This window comes from Mus caroli, chromosome 7, assembly GCF_900094665.2.
Source record: "Mus caroli chromosome 7, CAROLI_EIJ_v1.1, whole genome shotgun sequence".
NCBI classification, from domain to species: domain Eukaryota; kingdom Metazoa; phylum Chordata; class Mammalia; order Rodentia; family Muridae; genus Mus; species Mus caroli.
In genome coordinates, this window is record NC_034576.1 from 107,487,460 (window position 1) to 107,501,209 (window position 13,750).

Here is a 13,750-nt window from a genome sequence, read left to right on the forward strand (position 1 = left end):
AATAAAAATATTGTTGAGTTTAAAAAAAAAAAAGAAAATCACAATTCTGCCCAGTCTCCCCACTTCCCTCTACATGTCTGGACAAAGTTTAGAAAGCCATGGAGATAATGTCCTTTGAATAGAATCACTTTCAATAAAGAGGGATATCACTTCATTTCTCCACACATCTTTAAGTAGTGGTACTTGAATCAGAACATCTAGTGTCCCACAGAATTCTATCCTTTACAATAAGCCTAGACTTTCCCTTCATCTCTAAATCACTAAATCACTTTGATTAAGTTCTCTATATCTTATCCTTATAGTTATCATTGCTCCTTCTGAGTTCTCACTCCTTCTCCCCATACTTCCTCTCTCTATTCTTCTGCCAATAAACTGGGTCTTAAGGGATTTGACAAACCACTATAAGAATGTTAAGGAAATGTGATACTCTTTTCCACTTTAATGCAAGTAGGTGTGAGTAATTCTAAGTGTCATGTGTCTAAATTCAATTTGACTCTATACATCATTTGCCTTCATGTACATAGTACTTCATAAAATTTAGAGCAGAATATAAGGTCAATTCTATGGCATAAGCTTTAAAAAAATCTCTGTAAAGTTTCTCAATGCTATGAATTTCGAATATTTGCTCTCATTCTCAAATTCCCAATATGGATGAATAATGAAGTTTTGTTTAAATTGCCATTGAGATGAAGTTCATGACTGGCTAGAAAATTTTTGCTTCAAAATCAGCAGATAAGTCCTGAATGTTTTCTGTTCAGAAATGTTGTCTAAGTCTACATGTCAATACAAAATTACTCAAATTATCAGATGACTAGGAAATATCAGTATAAAAACCCAAGAAGATAGTAAAAGGTAGCATCTATTCATCTCTGGGAACCTGAGCAACTTTTGTTCTGAATGACACCAGCTATATCCCATTCCTGCCTGGTGTAGCAACCTGCAGAATTTCCTGGTTTGTGTACATGAATTGCACTTGAGTTTTACAGCCTATTACTTGTGCATCTGGAAATTATTTGTTACAAATTGCAAGTGAAAAAATTTTTTTAAATGCATCAAAACTTGATCCATGAGCTAATCTTACAAGTAAAATGACTAAAGTCAAAATAAACACAGGTACTTAGGTCCAAAATGTACCAAATAGACCCATCTTTAGCATCATTTGCATGTGGCAAAAGAAAGAAGCTAGCTCAGACAGATTATATTTATCAGAAATAATCAGCTCTCATTAAGTGGAATGTGAGTTTCTGGAAGACAAGTATTAAGTATATCATACATAAAATTAGGGAGGTGGTCATCATGAAGATAGAAGGGTGATTATAAGGAGGAAGGGAGATAAGGCAACAGGGACTATACAGAATAATGGAGGTGTAAATGTTAGTAATGTGTCATGTGCATTTATGAAATAAAACCTACTCCTGTGGACAATTAACATACTCTAATTAAAACTGAAAAACCAAACGCCTTCCCTCTATAATTTGACAGATTTTTATTAAACTGTGATTATCATTTTTAAAAACTTGCCAACCCTTCCCTATACATTTTATTCCAAAAGAAATCAAGGATCTCTGGACACATTTTCTTAACCCTGCAACTATGCAAATGTATATCTAAAATATATTGAAATATTTAGAGGTAGGGTGATAGCTTGGGGATCTTTTGCTGTTTCTGCAAAACTGTAGTTGATTAGAGAATTACGTATCCATACATTTCAAATGGCAAGCAAAATTTTTATTTGTTTGTCTTATATTTATCAAGAATCAAATTATTGTATTGTTGAACCTATAACATGAGCTCATGAAGACAGTTTGCATCCTGGATCATTGCCTTGGCAAATGCATATTGCTGACATCTACTGGTCAAAGGAAGTAAGTAGCTTGATTAAATAAATACTGAGCTTTTCATGGGCTATCTTTAGTAAATTTAGCTTACTTATTTATGCATTGTATTAACTCACTACATTCTATGAAAAGCCATGTGGACTGTATAATTGCCATTTTTACCACTCATGAAAAATCTATAGTAAAATTGATAAGGCCCAAAAATATGAGAAGGGCCTTTGGTTACTGTATTAATGGAAATGGATTTAAATTGCCTGACTCCAAAGTATTAATTCCAGCAATAAGATATTTAAAAATTAAAAATTATTGCTATTCTTTATTTGTTAAACAACTTTTTGTTAGAACAGGACAAGCAAAACAAAACTAGTTTTCTGTTGGACTTTGTTTCATATGTACATCAAGCAGGTCATAGATGATAGATAGATAGATAGATAGATAGATAGATAGATAGATAGATAGATAGATAGATAGATGACAGATAAAAAGAAGAGAACCCTTTCTTTGGCATTTTTAGCTATCTCATACAAAACAAATAATTATAGCATAGCTAAGCACACACACAGAAATGCACAGAAACATACTGAAATGCTTTGAGTAAGATTTTGTTGTTTTTTTCCTTTCCTTCTGTTTGGTTAGTTGGTTTTGTTTACTTTTTGTTTTTTCAAGACAATGTTTCTCTGTTGTAGCCCTGGCTGTCCTGGAACACAATCTGTAGACCAGGTTGGTCTTGAACTCACAGATCTCCCTGCCTCTACCTCCAGAGTGTTAGGATTAAAAGGTGCCACCACCACCTTGTTTGTTTGTTTGTTTGTTTGCTTGCTTGCTTGTTTGTTTTAATGTGACTCTTTTCCTTTGGGATTACAATGAATGTGGTCATGACACACTGTAAGTCAGAAAGGGAAGAAGGAACACTCTGAAGGCCAATTGGGTTACTGTTGGCCAATAAAAATGGTTGGCCTCTGCAGTGACAGAGACGTGAAACTGTCCTCTCAGGCAGAGTGGGGCATCTTCAGGTCCCTATGCCTAGACATCCAGCTTTACCTGCCTGACCGTGGCACAGTGTCTGAAGCTGGTGTTTGCTAAGGACAAGGCTTTCTGACCCTAGAAGCACTTAGAGCCTGGCACACAGAGCTTTGAGTTATATAAGAAGGCAAAATGTTTACTCAAGTCTGGCCTGGACCTTCAGAGTGTGGTGAGGCTGCCACCTGGTGAGAGCATCGATGACTGGATCGCTGTGCATGTGGTGGACTTCTTCAACTGTATCAACCTTATCTATGGCACCATGGCTGAGCACTGCAGTGAGACCTGAGCAGCATTCATGGCTGGTGGGCCCCACTATGAATACTGCTGGTAGGATGACTATCAATACTGAATGCCCGACAAGCTTTCAGCACCCCGCTATATGGAATTGCTCATGGGATTGAGGGTCTCATCAATGATGAGGGTGTCTTTCCTAACTGTGTTGGAGTTCTCTTCCCCAAGAACTTCCAGCAGGTCTGCACCAAGATCCTGGCTCTTCAGAGTCTTTTTTCATGTCTACATCTACCACTTCAACAGCATCCTCAGCATGGGGGTGGAGGCAAATGTAAAACCTGCTATAAGCACTTTTACTACTTCATCCAGGTGTTCAGCCTGGTAGACCAGAGGGAACTAAAACCACTGAGGGAGATGACAGAACGGATCTGTCACTGAGTCCAGATCTGGATGTTGTTGCCTATTTGATGGACCATCTGAATGAATACAGTGTAGCTGGAAAAGGGGACCCTTAGGAGCCTGTGGGTAGAGAAATCTGAAGGCCTACTGAAGAGTACAAAACCTCTATAGACCCAACACCTCTGGACTTCTTAGAAGTCTGTGTACCAGAATGCATGGAAAAGGGAAGGCTTCAAGTGAGCAACAGAAGAAAAGTAATTTAGCCCCTCATATTAAGTCCAAGAGTAGGGTAGACTACCAGGTTTCTGCTCTGAAACTTAGCCCTTTCACCCTACCATGATGGTTCCCAAATACATTGGGGAATATAGATGTGGCTCAAGTGATGGCAAGAAAATTATAGTGAGTGCCTGCACCTGAGTAAGCAGGTGTCTGTGGGGACTGTGGGATTTGTCTGAGAGATCCAGGTCCTTCTAGACACATAGTACGACCTCATGCTGGATGATGGATGGATAGATGGATGCATGATGGATGATGGATGTATAGATAGATGGAGAGGTTGACTACAAGACTATAACCATTATAGGAGTAATGATAGCTTTGTGAACCAACTCTGACCATGTGTACAAGTGTACAAAATGTGTGTGTATATGAAATTGTACCTCTCAATCTTCTAGACTACCATCATCTATCAACATGAGTCCCTGGCATTTGAGTGGAGATTAGACAGTGCAGCTTTGCCCTGAGTTCCTTAAGCCTCTGACCTACCACCATGTGGGCTGATTTGCTCAGACAAGGATATGTAGGAATTGTCAATTCACTCATCTCTGCCTCCAGAAGGGCCTGATATCCATTAAGCCTCTGAGCAGAGCAGTGGTGGCTCATACCTTTAATCCCAGCACTTAGGAGGCAGGGGCAAGTTGGATCTCTGTGTTCAAGGCCACCCTGGTCTACAGAGTGAGTTCCCAAACAGCCAGAGCTACAGAGAGAAACCCTGTCTCAAAAACAAAACAAAACAAAAGAAAACAAAACAAATGGTAAGCCTCTTGAGGGTTAGGATTGATCCCTCAGGGTCCCCTGAATCTGGAACTTGGACTCAAGATACTTCAATCTACAACCCAGAACCTACTGACATGACTGAAGGTCAGCACAAAATAGCCCTCCAGACTAGGGAGCCACTGAAACTTGAATTGGAGAATGTAGAGTCTTTTCTTCTATCTCAAGACACTGAGGATCATGTAGCTGATGGAGACCTTTCCATCCTAAAAAAAACCTGCCTCAGCCCACTCTCCTGATACTTTCATGCTTCTTGGATCTCCAAGCACTGCTATCCAGAAAGGCTGGAATCCTCATTCAGTAGCCATTACTCAGTACCTCCATGCTGAGCCCTGTACACTGACTTACGGGTAGGGAAATAGGTTTCTGCCCTTCCAGAGCCTTTATCCCGAGAGGCCAGGATGAGAACAAGAAGTCACATAAGAATATTGTCTCTGTCTCTCAATATGCATTGGAGGAAACTAAAACTGAAAATTCCAAGGTTTTTAACTTCTACTCTAGGGCCTGCTGATTGAGACACCAAGATGCATATGCAAACAGAGGTTGTCAGACACTATCCAGGACACAACTATTAATGCTTTGAGTAAGGATTTCTAGCCTGATGCCAGAAAACCCTACCACACCCTGGGTAGGATAGAGTTGGCTGCTGAGGAAAACCTCTAAAACCAGGCCCCTTCTTATGGCTGAGGAACTACCTGCCTTCCAGAGAAACAGCGGGGCTCTCTGGAGTAGCAGGACCTGGAATGTCCCTGCTGGCTCCAGAAAACTCTCCAAGAGAAACAGGCTGGCCTGCTGTTTTGCAGTGTCTCAGAACTGAAGACAGTGGGAGATTCCCCCACAGTGTGGTACAGAATATATTCTGAAATCTAGGCTGCAAAAAGGGACCATGTTGCGGGGATCTATTTTTGTGAAAGAGGAAAGATTTTATTTTTTTTGATAAGATAAAAGATAAAAACTAAAAAAAAAAAAAAAATGGTCTGCCTCTAGCAATATGTACAGAGTATAAAACTTAAATAAAAATACAAATAAAATTTTCTTTTAAAGTACTTTTTAGAAAACTAAGTCTTGGAATGCATTTTGGTTTTGTTTATTTGTTTGTTTTAATCTTTTGTTTATTTATTTCTTTATACTCCAGATTTTATTGCCCCACCCCCACCCCTGTCCACCCTCTGACTATTCCACATCCCATACCTCCTCCCTAGACCCCTGTCTCCATGAGGATGTCACCACCAGCCACCCACTACCCAACCAGACTCTAAACTCCCTGGGGCCTCCAGTCTCTTGAGGGTTAGATGCATCTTCTCTGACTGAACCCAGACATGGAAGTCCTCTGCTGTATGTGTGTTGGGGGCTGACTGGTTGGTGGTCCAGTATTTGAGAGATCTTCAGGGTCCCGGTTAATTGAGACTTTAATTTTTTGTTTTTCTGGGTTTTTTTTTCCTCCCTTGCTACAAATTCACTTTGCAGTTTTGGTAAGGCCAACACTGCTCTCTGAGGGTGGTACCATTCAGTGAATCTAATAAAAGGGACAGAAAGAATGCAAAGGACATAGCACAGCCATGCAGATAAGATCCCCCAGCAACTAAAGTTGCCTACACTGGCCTGTCATTATAAATCTGGGATTAGAAAGAGGTGTATGGGTCCTTACCACTCCCCAGTGAACTATTGACTACTGATGAATTCTGGGAAAGTACAGACATTGTCTTCACCAGGCTCCATTGAACCCAGAGTTACACAAATGGCTTGGTTACAGCTCAGTGGATCACAAAACAAAACAAAAAGACATGAAAGAGAAAAAATACTTGTAGGGAAGAAAGGAATTTGACAGAGGTGGAAGGAAGATAAGAGAAGGTAGAGGATGAGTGTCAACAGAATGCACTTCATACATATGTGATTTTTCAAAAAGCAAATACGATAAAATTATAATTAAAAATCATGTCATGTCCTTAAACTGTACTTTATCCTTGGCATAAATGTCTATTGTATTTATTTTTGCTTTTTAATTAATATATAAAATTAAGGGGCACCAAATGTTCACAAAAATACATGCAGTTGTATGTGTCTAAGTGTGTGTGTGTGTGTGTGTGTGTGTGTTTCCGGCTGTGTCTATGTCTGTGTCTATATCCAGGTTTGGAAATAAATCTCTCCTACTTATTAATTTTATAAGTTTCAGCGATGAGTTAGTAGAACTACTGGGGTTTTCCTACCATGCTCTTTTCCTTCTTCATTACTTCTCTGCCAAAAGTTACGTCACCTATCACCACAGTGAGATTTGCAATATTAGTGTGAAGCCATCATGCCTCTGAGCAACTAGCCTCCTGAGACATGTTCATGGGAGAGTGCTCCCTGGTGATATACAGATAACTGACCATTGGTACCCAGAAACAGAAAAAAAAATCTGTTCTCAGAGATGTGGGAATTTTCTGTGCTGTGTCTAGGTCCTCATTGGGAGGAGGCTCTCCTCTGAGAATTAGAGATCTTCTTTTAACTTCCTGACTCTGGTTATTGAGAACTTGATCCCATACAAGTTGCAGTCTATGGCACCCAGTTCTTCACAAATGACTTCTCAGATGTTGGTCAGAGGTGGGTAAGTTCCAATAAGGCTGATAGAAGGGTCTCCAAGCATTAGCTGAGCTCCAGCGAGTGAGTCAGTGACTGCAGACTCTGTTGATAGATAACACGGTGCACAGTGGGAAGGGGATCAATATGACAACTTGCTCAGATTCATCACTCAAAATCAGACACCAATACCCATAGTGACAAGAAAAAAAATGCAGTTTTAATACATTCAGAAGTGTGTGTGCAGTCAGAAGCACATGAACAAACAGTAGTATATATTAAAGTTATCAAAACCAGACACTATTGTGGATGCCAAAAAGTGCATGCTGAAAGAATCCTGATATGGCTGTCTCCTGAAAGGCCCTGCCAGAGCCTTACAGATACAGAGGCAGATGTTCACAGTTAACCATTGCACTGATCGTGGGGTCCCTAATAGAGGAGTTAGAGAAGGGACTGAAGGAGTTGAAGGGGTTTGCAACCCCATAGGAAGAACAACAATATCAATCAACCAGACCTCCCCAGAACTCCCAGGGACTAAGCCATCAACAAAGGAGTACATATGGTTCCAGCTGCATATGTAGCAGAGGATGGCTTTGTCATGCATCAATGGGAGGAGAGGTCCTTGGTCCTATGAAGGCTCGATAGATGCCCCAGTATAGGGGAATAGAGGGCTGGGAGATGGGAATGGGTGGGTGGGTGGAGGAACACCCTCATAGAAGCAGGGGGAGGGAGGATGTGATAGGGTGTTTCTGGGAGAGAGGAAAACCAGGAAAGGGGATAACATTTAAAAGGTAAATAAAGAAAATATCCAATAAAAAAGAGTAGTATATTGTATACATAGGAGAAATATCCATGGAAAGAGGTGAGCTAGAGTAGATGGCGTCTTTTCTTTCTTATACATTTCCACTTGTCTTTTAGAAGAGGCCAAATTACCAATTAGTCATGGGTGGCAGGAGAAAGTAATTTGATGGCCAAATTAGTGGGCTAAGTAATCTTAGTATCAAAATCAAACTTACTTTAAATTGTATCAAATTACTTTAAATTTTTAACAAACTTTACAACTCTCCAGAGGTAGTATTTTAGAAAATACAATTCATATAATGAGAAGTACAGTCTGAAGTTTAAAAAGAATAATAATTAAGTTGAAAATTACATGGGAAGGAAAATTGGCATTTAAAGTCACATAAAACCACAGCAATGTAAAATTAAACAAAGACTTACTTCTTTTACTTACTTTTCACAGATGCACATTTTTTATTTTCTATTTAGTTGTTGGTTTTTTTGTTTGTTCATTTTGGTTTTGATTTTTAAGTAGGCTGCTTATATCATGGAAAGTTTTTCTTCTTCCTTCAACTTGATAGATAGTTTTGCTGGGTAGAGTAAATTAGGTTAATATCAGTGATCTTTTAGAATTTGAAGTACCTTGCACCAGGCTCTTCTGGCTTTTTAAATTTTTCCATTAAGAAATCAGCTATTATTCTGATAGTTTTTCCTCTTTTTGTGAAGTTTCTGTGTTTGTTTGTGTGTGTGTGTGTGTCTGTGTGTTTATTTTTCTTTCAATATTCTTTCTTTGTTCTATATACTTGGTGTTCTAAGTATGATATGCCATGAGTAGTTTCTTTGGGCTTGTCTATTTGGGATTTTGTGTTTCTTTTATCTGTATAGATTTGTCTTTCTTTAATATGTAGACATTTTCTTCTATGATCCTGTTGAATAACTGGTCTATGTCATGGACCTAGGATTCTTCCTCATCTATGTGTATGATTCAAAGTTTTGGTCTTTTCACAGTGTCCCACAGTTCTTGCATGTTTCTTTTGTATGTTTTTTTTAAATATTTGATATATTTTCCCGTAGTGATTCATTTCCTCTGTTTCCTTCAAGTACTGATATTCTGTTTTCTATTTGATCCAATCTATTTAAAAGACATTCCTCTGAACTTTCTAATTACTTTATCGAGGTTTTTCAATCCTAACTTCATTTCAACATGAATTCTCTTCAATATTTCCATTTACTGAATTTAGTTTTCAAATCCAAAATTGTCTTCATAAGTTCATTTAATGTTTATTTTTTGGGTTTTGTTTTTTTGTTTTTGTTTTTTCTTATACATCAGATATTTATTGTTTTTATTTTTATGTTCATTGAGATAGGTGTTTTTGTCTTCTTCAAATGCTTTGAATTTTGATGTTGTTTATCATTGCTGCTTTAAATGCTATATGTTGTATGAATATATAAGTAATTATCATTAGAGACTATTTAGGATGGATAGATTTATGGGGAGAAAATCTGTCATAGTCTTTCAGAATGTTTGCGTTTTTGTTATATGACCTGGACATGTGACATTCTTTAGTTTTATGCCAGATGTGAGATTCTAGGCTGCCTTTGCAAAAGGCATCCTCAGACTCATGATCCTCCTGCTTAAGCCTCCCAAGTGTTGAAGTTTGTGTATGTACCAGTCCACTAATCCTATGATGCTATTTATCTCACCAACTTTGGACACATGGTAAATGAGTTAGCTCTGTTCTTTGACTTTTCTGTCAATAAAATTCTTTCTGTAGTTTTCTCATTAATAGAACTAATATTATCATGATATATGAGCCTGTGTTTTAAACATATCAGAATTTATACAGTTGTGTTCTACCATTAGGAAACATGTAGTACATTGGCCTTTGTGGTTTGTCTTTCTAGAAGCTGTAGACTGATGGAAACATGAAAATGAAACTCCAATCCAGACAATTCTGTAAGAGTTCAGACTAACAATGTTGATCAGTAAATGCCATTAACAATAAAATGTAAATCAGCAACCTATAAAAATAAGGAAAAGTAGACATTAAGATATAGATTAAAATATAAAATATATACAAAATTTTAAAAACCGATTCAACATGTCATAGTATTTAAACAAGACAAAATAATTTAGATGAAGGAAAATTCATTCAATATTATATCTTAGAAACTGAAAATGTACTACACATTAATATAGATTTAAAAAGCATTACATAAAAAATAATAGAAATTTAAATGCAGAAAATGGAGAGTGGATGAAAAGAGGTATTTTGGTGAAATATCTCTCCTCTTCCTTATCATCTCAGTGATGATGATTGGTGGTGGTGGTGGTGGTGGTGGTGGTGGTGGTGGTGGTTATTACAGCTACTAAAACCATATTCAGGACTGAGTAAGCATACCACAAATCTATAGGTTCTAGCTTTCAGAATATTCATGTATGTTTCACCAACTATGGAATCGCTATTATTACCCCTAGTCTATGTATTTTAAAAATTGTTACAACTATTGATTCATATATAACATGTATTCAGTATTTATAATATAGATGCATGTATGTGGATAGATAGACAGTCTTAACCTGACCTTCATTTACCACCTTTGTAAATGGGAACAGAGATACCAATCTCAGCTATGTTTTGATATTTAAATAATACTTTTAAACACTAAGAAATTTCTTTAAATGTCACCTAGTCCTCTTTTCCTAAAAAACAACCTGAAGTATTATTCTTTTCAGTTAAAAGTAAAATTAAAAGAACTCTTTGGTCTATTATATGCTGAGGTTATGGCTAGGGATGAATACAAAGAGAGATCTAATGAAGGGTAAGTGAATATGAAAGCTACCGATACTGAGTTTGATGTGAAAAAAAAATCACAAAATAACTAATTATAACACATATTTGGAGATAATTCCATAGTATATTAGTAAAGGAAATGGGATATAATATGGGCACATGTCAATCTAAATGAGACATACCATGTTTCCAACACAGTTTTTGAAGACAATTTTATAGCCACCGAATTAGAATTCATTGTACTCAAAGGAACATCAAGACAACACAACCCACAGCACTGCTGTAGAGACATCACTGTCTAGACCCAACAAGTCCAGCCAATGTGTGGCTACTACCTGTGACCCAGCATCTACCACAAAATTCACCCCCTGTGGTTAATAGTTAGGTAATAGGCTAATTTGTTCACATACATTACCTCATCATGTTACAAGTTATGACTCAGACCAGAAGACAAGGCAACAGATAAATTCAGTTTTGGAAGTCAGCTAGCTAGTAACTAAATATCACCACATACTGTATCTGAAAAACTAGATAAAGTGTTAACACAATGGAAGTCAGTAACTGCTTGTCATATTGCTCCACCTTTAAAAGACCATGAATCATAAAAGGTCTGAAATAAATTTCTGAGTATCTAGAGCTATTTGTGTAATAATTGTAATATTAAGGCAGGATTTTCTATTTCTGAGAGGGAGCATTGTTTTACCAAATTATGTAATCATCTCCAGTTGTATCTAAATTCCTTGATTTCAGTCCATAGTTTAATTCCAAACCACTGTCTCTCTAATATATGCCCTTTACTCCACTCCCACAAAAAACAATTTCTCTTCTGTTTTGCAAGAAATGTATGATTCCCAACAACTTGTTGAGTCACCATCTCCTAGTTTCAGTCCAGTTATATATTGTACACTGTACATGTACATGTACATGTACACACACACACACACACATAAACACACATGGGGGGATGGAGGGAGGGACGGAGAAACTCCATATTGGTTATATACGTTACATTCTGATTAGCAAGAGTAATTATAAATAAATAGTTGCTAAATTAATGTATATAAGTCCTTCCTTAAAGACTGAAGAGATAAAAGACAGAAGTACATGTTTGTTGCGAATTTGAATTTTTCTACATGGTTTTCTATAAATATGAGGCAAATTTTTCAAAGTTAAAGTGTCTTCTATTCCCTCTGTAGGTTTCATGTGCTGTATTATGGAATTAAAGAATGGGTTTCCTGCTTTTGAAAGAATTACACAACATACTATGAAAGAAGTTAGGGTCTCTCAGTGGAAGCCAGAAAACTGCAAGAAATACATCTGTGATGAGTTCATACTAACATGCTTCATTCCAACAAGACCCAGTACCACCCTTCCTCCTTCCTCCTGATAGGGATCCCAGGGCTGGAAGAGTTGCACCTGTGGATTGGCTTTCCCTTCTTTGCAGTGTATCTAATAGCTGTATTGGGGAACATCATCATCTTATTTGTGATCCAAACTGAACGCAGCCTCCACCAACCCATGTTCTACTTCTTGGCAATGTTGGCATGCACTGATTTGGGCCTATCGACAGCTACTATCCCCAAGATGCTGGGTATTTTCTGGTTCAATCTCAGGGAGATTGCATTTGGAGCCTGCATCACTCAGATGTATATAATCCATACATGCACTGGCCTGGAGTCTGTGGTGCTGACAATTATGGCCATAGATCGATATATTGCTATATGTTACCCACTGAGGTACAGTATGATCCTCACTAACAAAGTGATAGCTATTCTGGGTGTAATCATCATAGTCAGGACTTTGATATTTGTGACTCCATTTATATTTCTGATCTTGAGGTTGCCTTTCTGTGGTGTCCGGATTATCCCACATACCTACTGTGAACACATGGGTTTGGCAAAGCTAGCATGTGCCAATATCAAGGTCAATGTTATTTATGGATTGGTCGCTTTCTCAGTGGGATACATTGATCTGTCTGTGATTGGATTTTCCTACATCCGGATTCTCCAAGCAGTCTTCCGCCTTCCATCCTGGGATGCTCGGCTTAAGGCACTAAGTACATGTGGCTCCCATGTCAGTGTCATGTTGGCATTTTACCTTCCAGCTCTCTTCTCATTCATGACACACCGCTTTGGCCACAATATCCCTCACTACATCCACATACTTCTAGCCAACCTATATGTGGTTGTTCCTCCTGCCCTGAACCCTGTTATCTATGGAGTCAGGACAAAACAGATAAGGGAAAGAGTACTAAGAATGCTTAACCCTAAGATGCACTGAAATTCAGTTCCAAGATCTTCCATAACAGTCCAATAATAAAATAATGGTGTCCAGTCAGAAGTAAACATTAGAAACCCATTCTGTTAAATTTCCACAAGACAGCAAGTGAACAATAAATTCTGAGGAAAAGAATTGCTCATGTCCCCTCACTATCACCATAAAAGCCAATCCCATTACAGGACCCTCCATGGTTCATAAGTTAGTATATGCCATCCAAAGATATTACATAAAGATTCCAAAGTCCTATCTCTAGTCCAACCTGTGGGAGGTACAGCAAAACTCTTTTTTAAAACTCTTTATGACAGCATAAAATCCCCAGGGAGAGAAAAGAGGATTGGAAAAAAGTTTGTGCCCATTAATTACCTTGAGTGGCATTTTCCCACATATTCCAATGTCATAGCCAAAGTTCTAGTGGTAAAAAATGGCATGGAATACTATCTAAACCAAGAATCGAGTGGTAAAAGGTGAAGTAAATGTCATAAAACATATATTGATTTAACCTCAAGTCTGGCCCTTTCTGGAAGTTTGACCTCAAAAGTACAATAAAAGTCTTTGAAGGTAGGTGTGACTACTTGGAACTCAAGTTCCATGAAGCAGAAGCAGGAGGACTGGATCACATCTGGGCCGATTTTAAGCTACACAAGATCAGTATGTTCCAGACCAGTCTTGGCTACAATAATGAGCTCCTGGCTCAGAGAGAAAGAAAGAAAGAAAGAAAGAAAGAAAGAAAGAAAGAAAGAAAGAAAGAAAGAAAGAAAGAAAGAAAGAAAGAAAGAAAGGAAGGAAGGAAGG

General features: G+C 37.9%; 1 protein-coding gene and 1 pseudogene across 1 annotated transcript; both read left to right on the forward strand.

Moving 5' to 3' along the window:
* Positions 1–1,832: 1,832 nt before the first annotated feature.
* On the forward strand, positions 1,833–3,530 carry LOC110298023 (annotated as a pseudogene).
* Positions 3,531–12,010: 8,480 nt separating this feature from the next.
* LOC110298771 (olfactory receptor 52E5) lies at positions 12,011–12,958 on the forward strand. Its single transcript, XM_021168208.2, has one exon. The coding sequence runs from the start codon at positions 12,017–12,019 to the stop codon at positions 12,956–12,958; it is 942 nt and encodes a 313-aa protein (XP_021023867.1). The 5' UTR covers positions 12,011–12,016.
* Positions 12,959–13,750: the final 792 nt, after the last annotated feature.

Excerpts from the sequence above, each read along its gene's own strand:
- LOC110298771 (XM_021168208.2), top strand. The coding sequence starts at position 12,017 with ATGCTTCATTCCAACAAGACCCAGTACCACCCTTCCTCCTTCCTCCTG.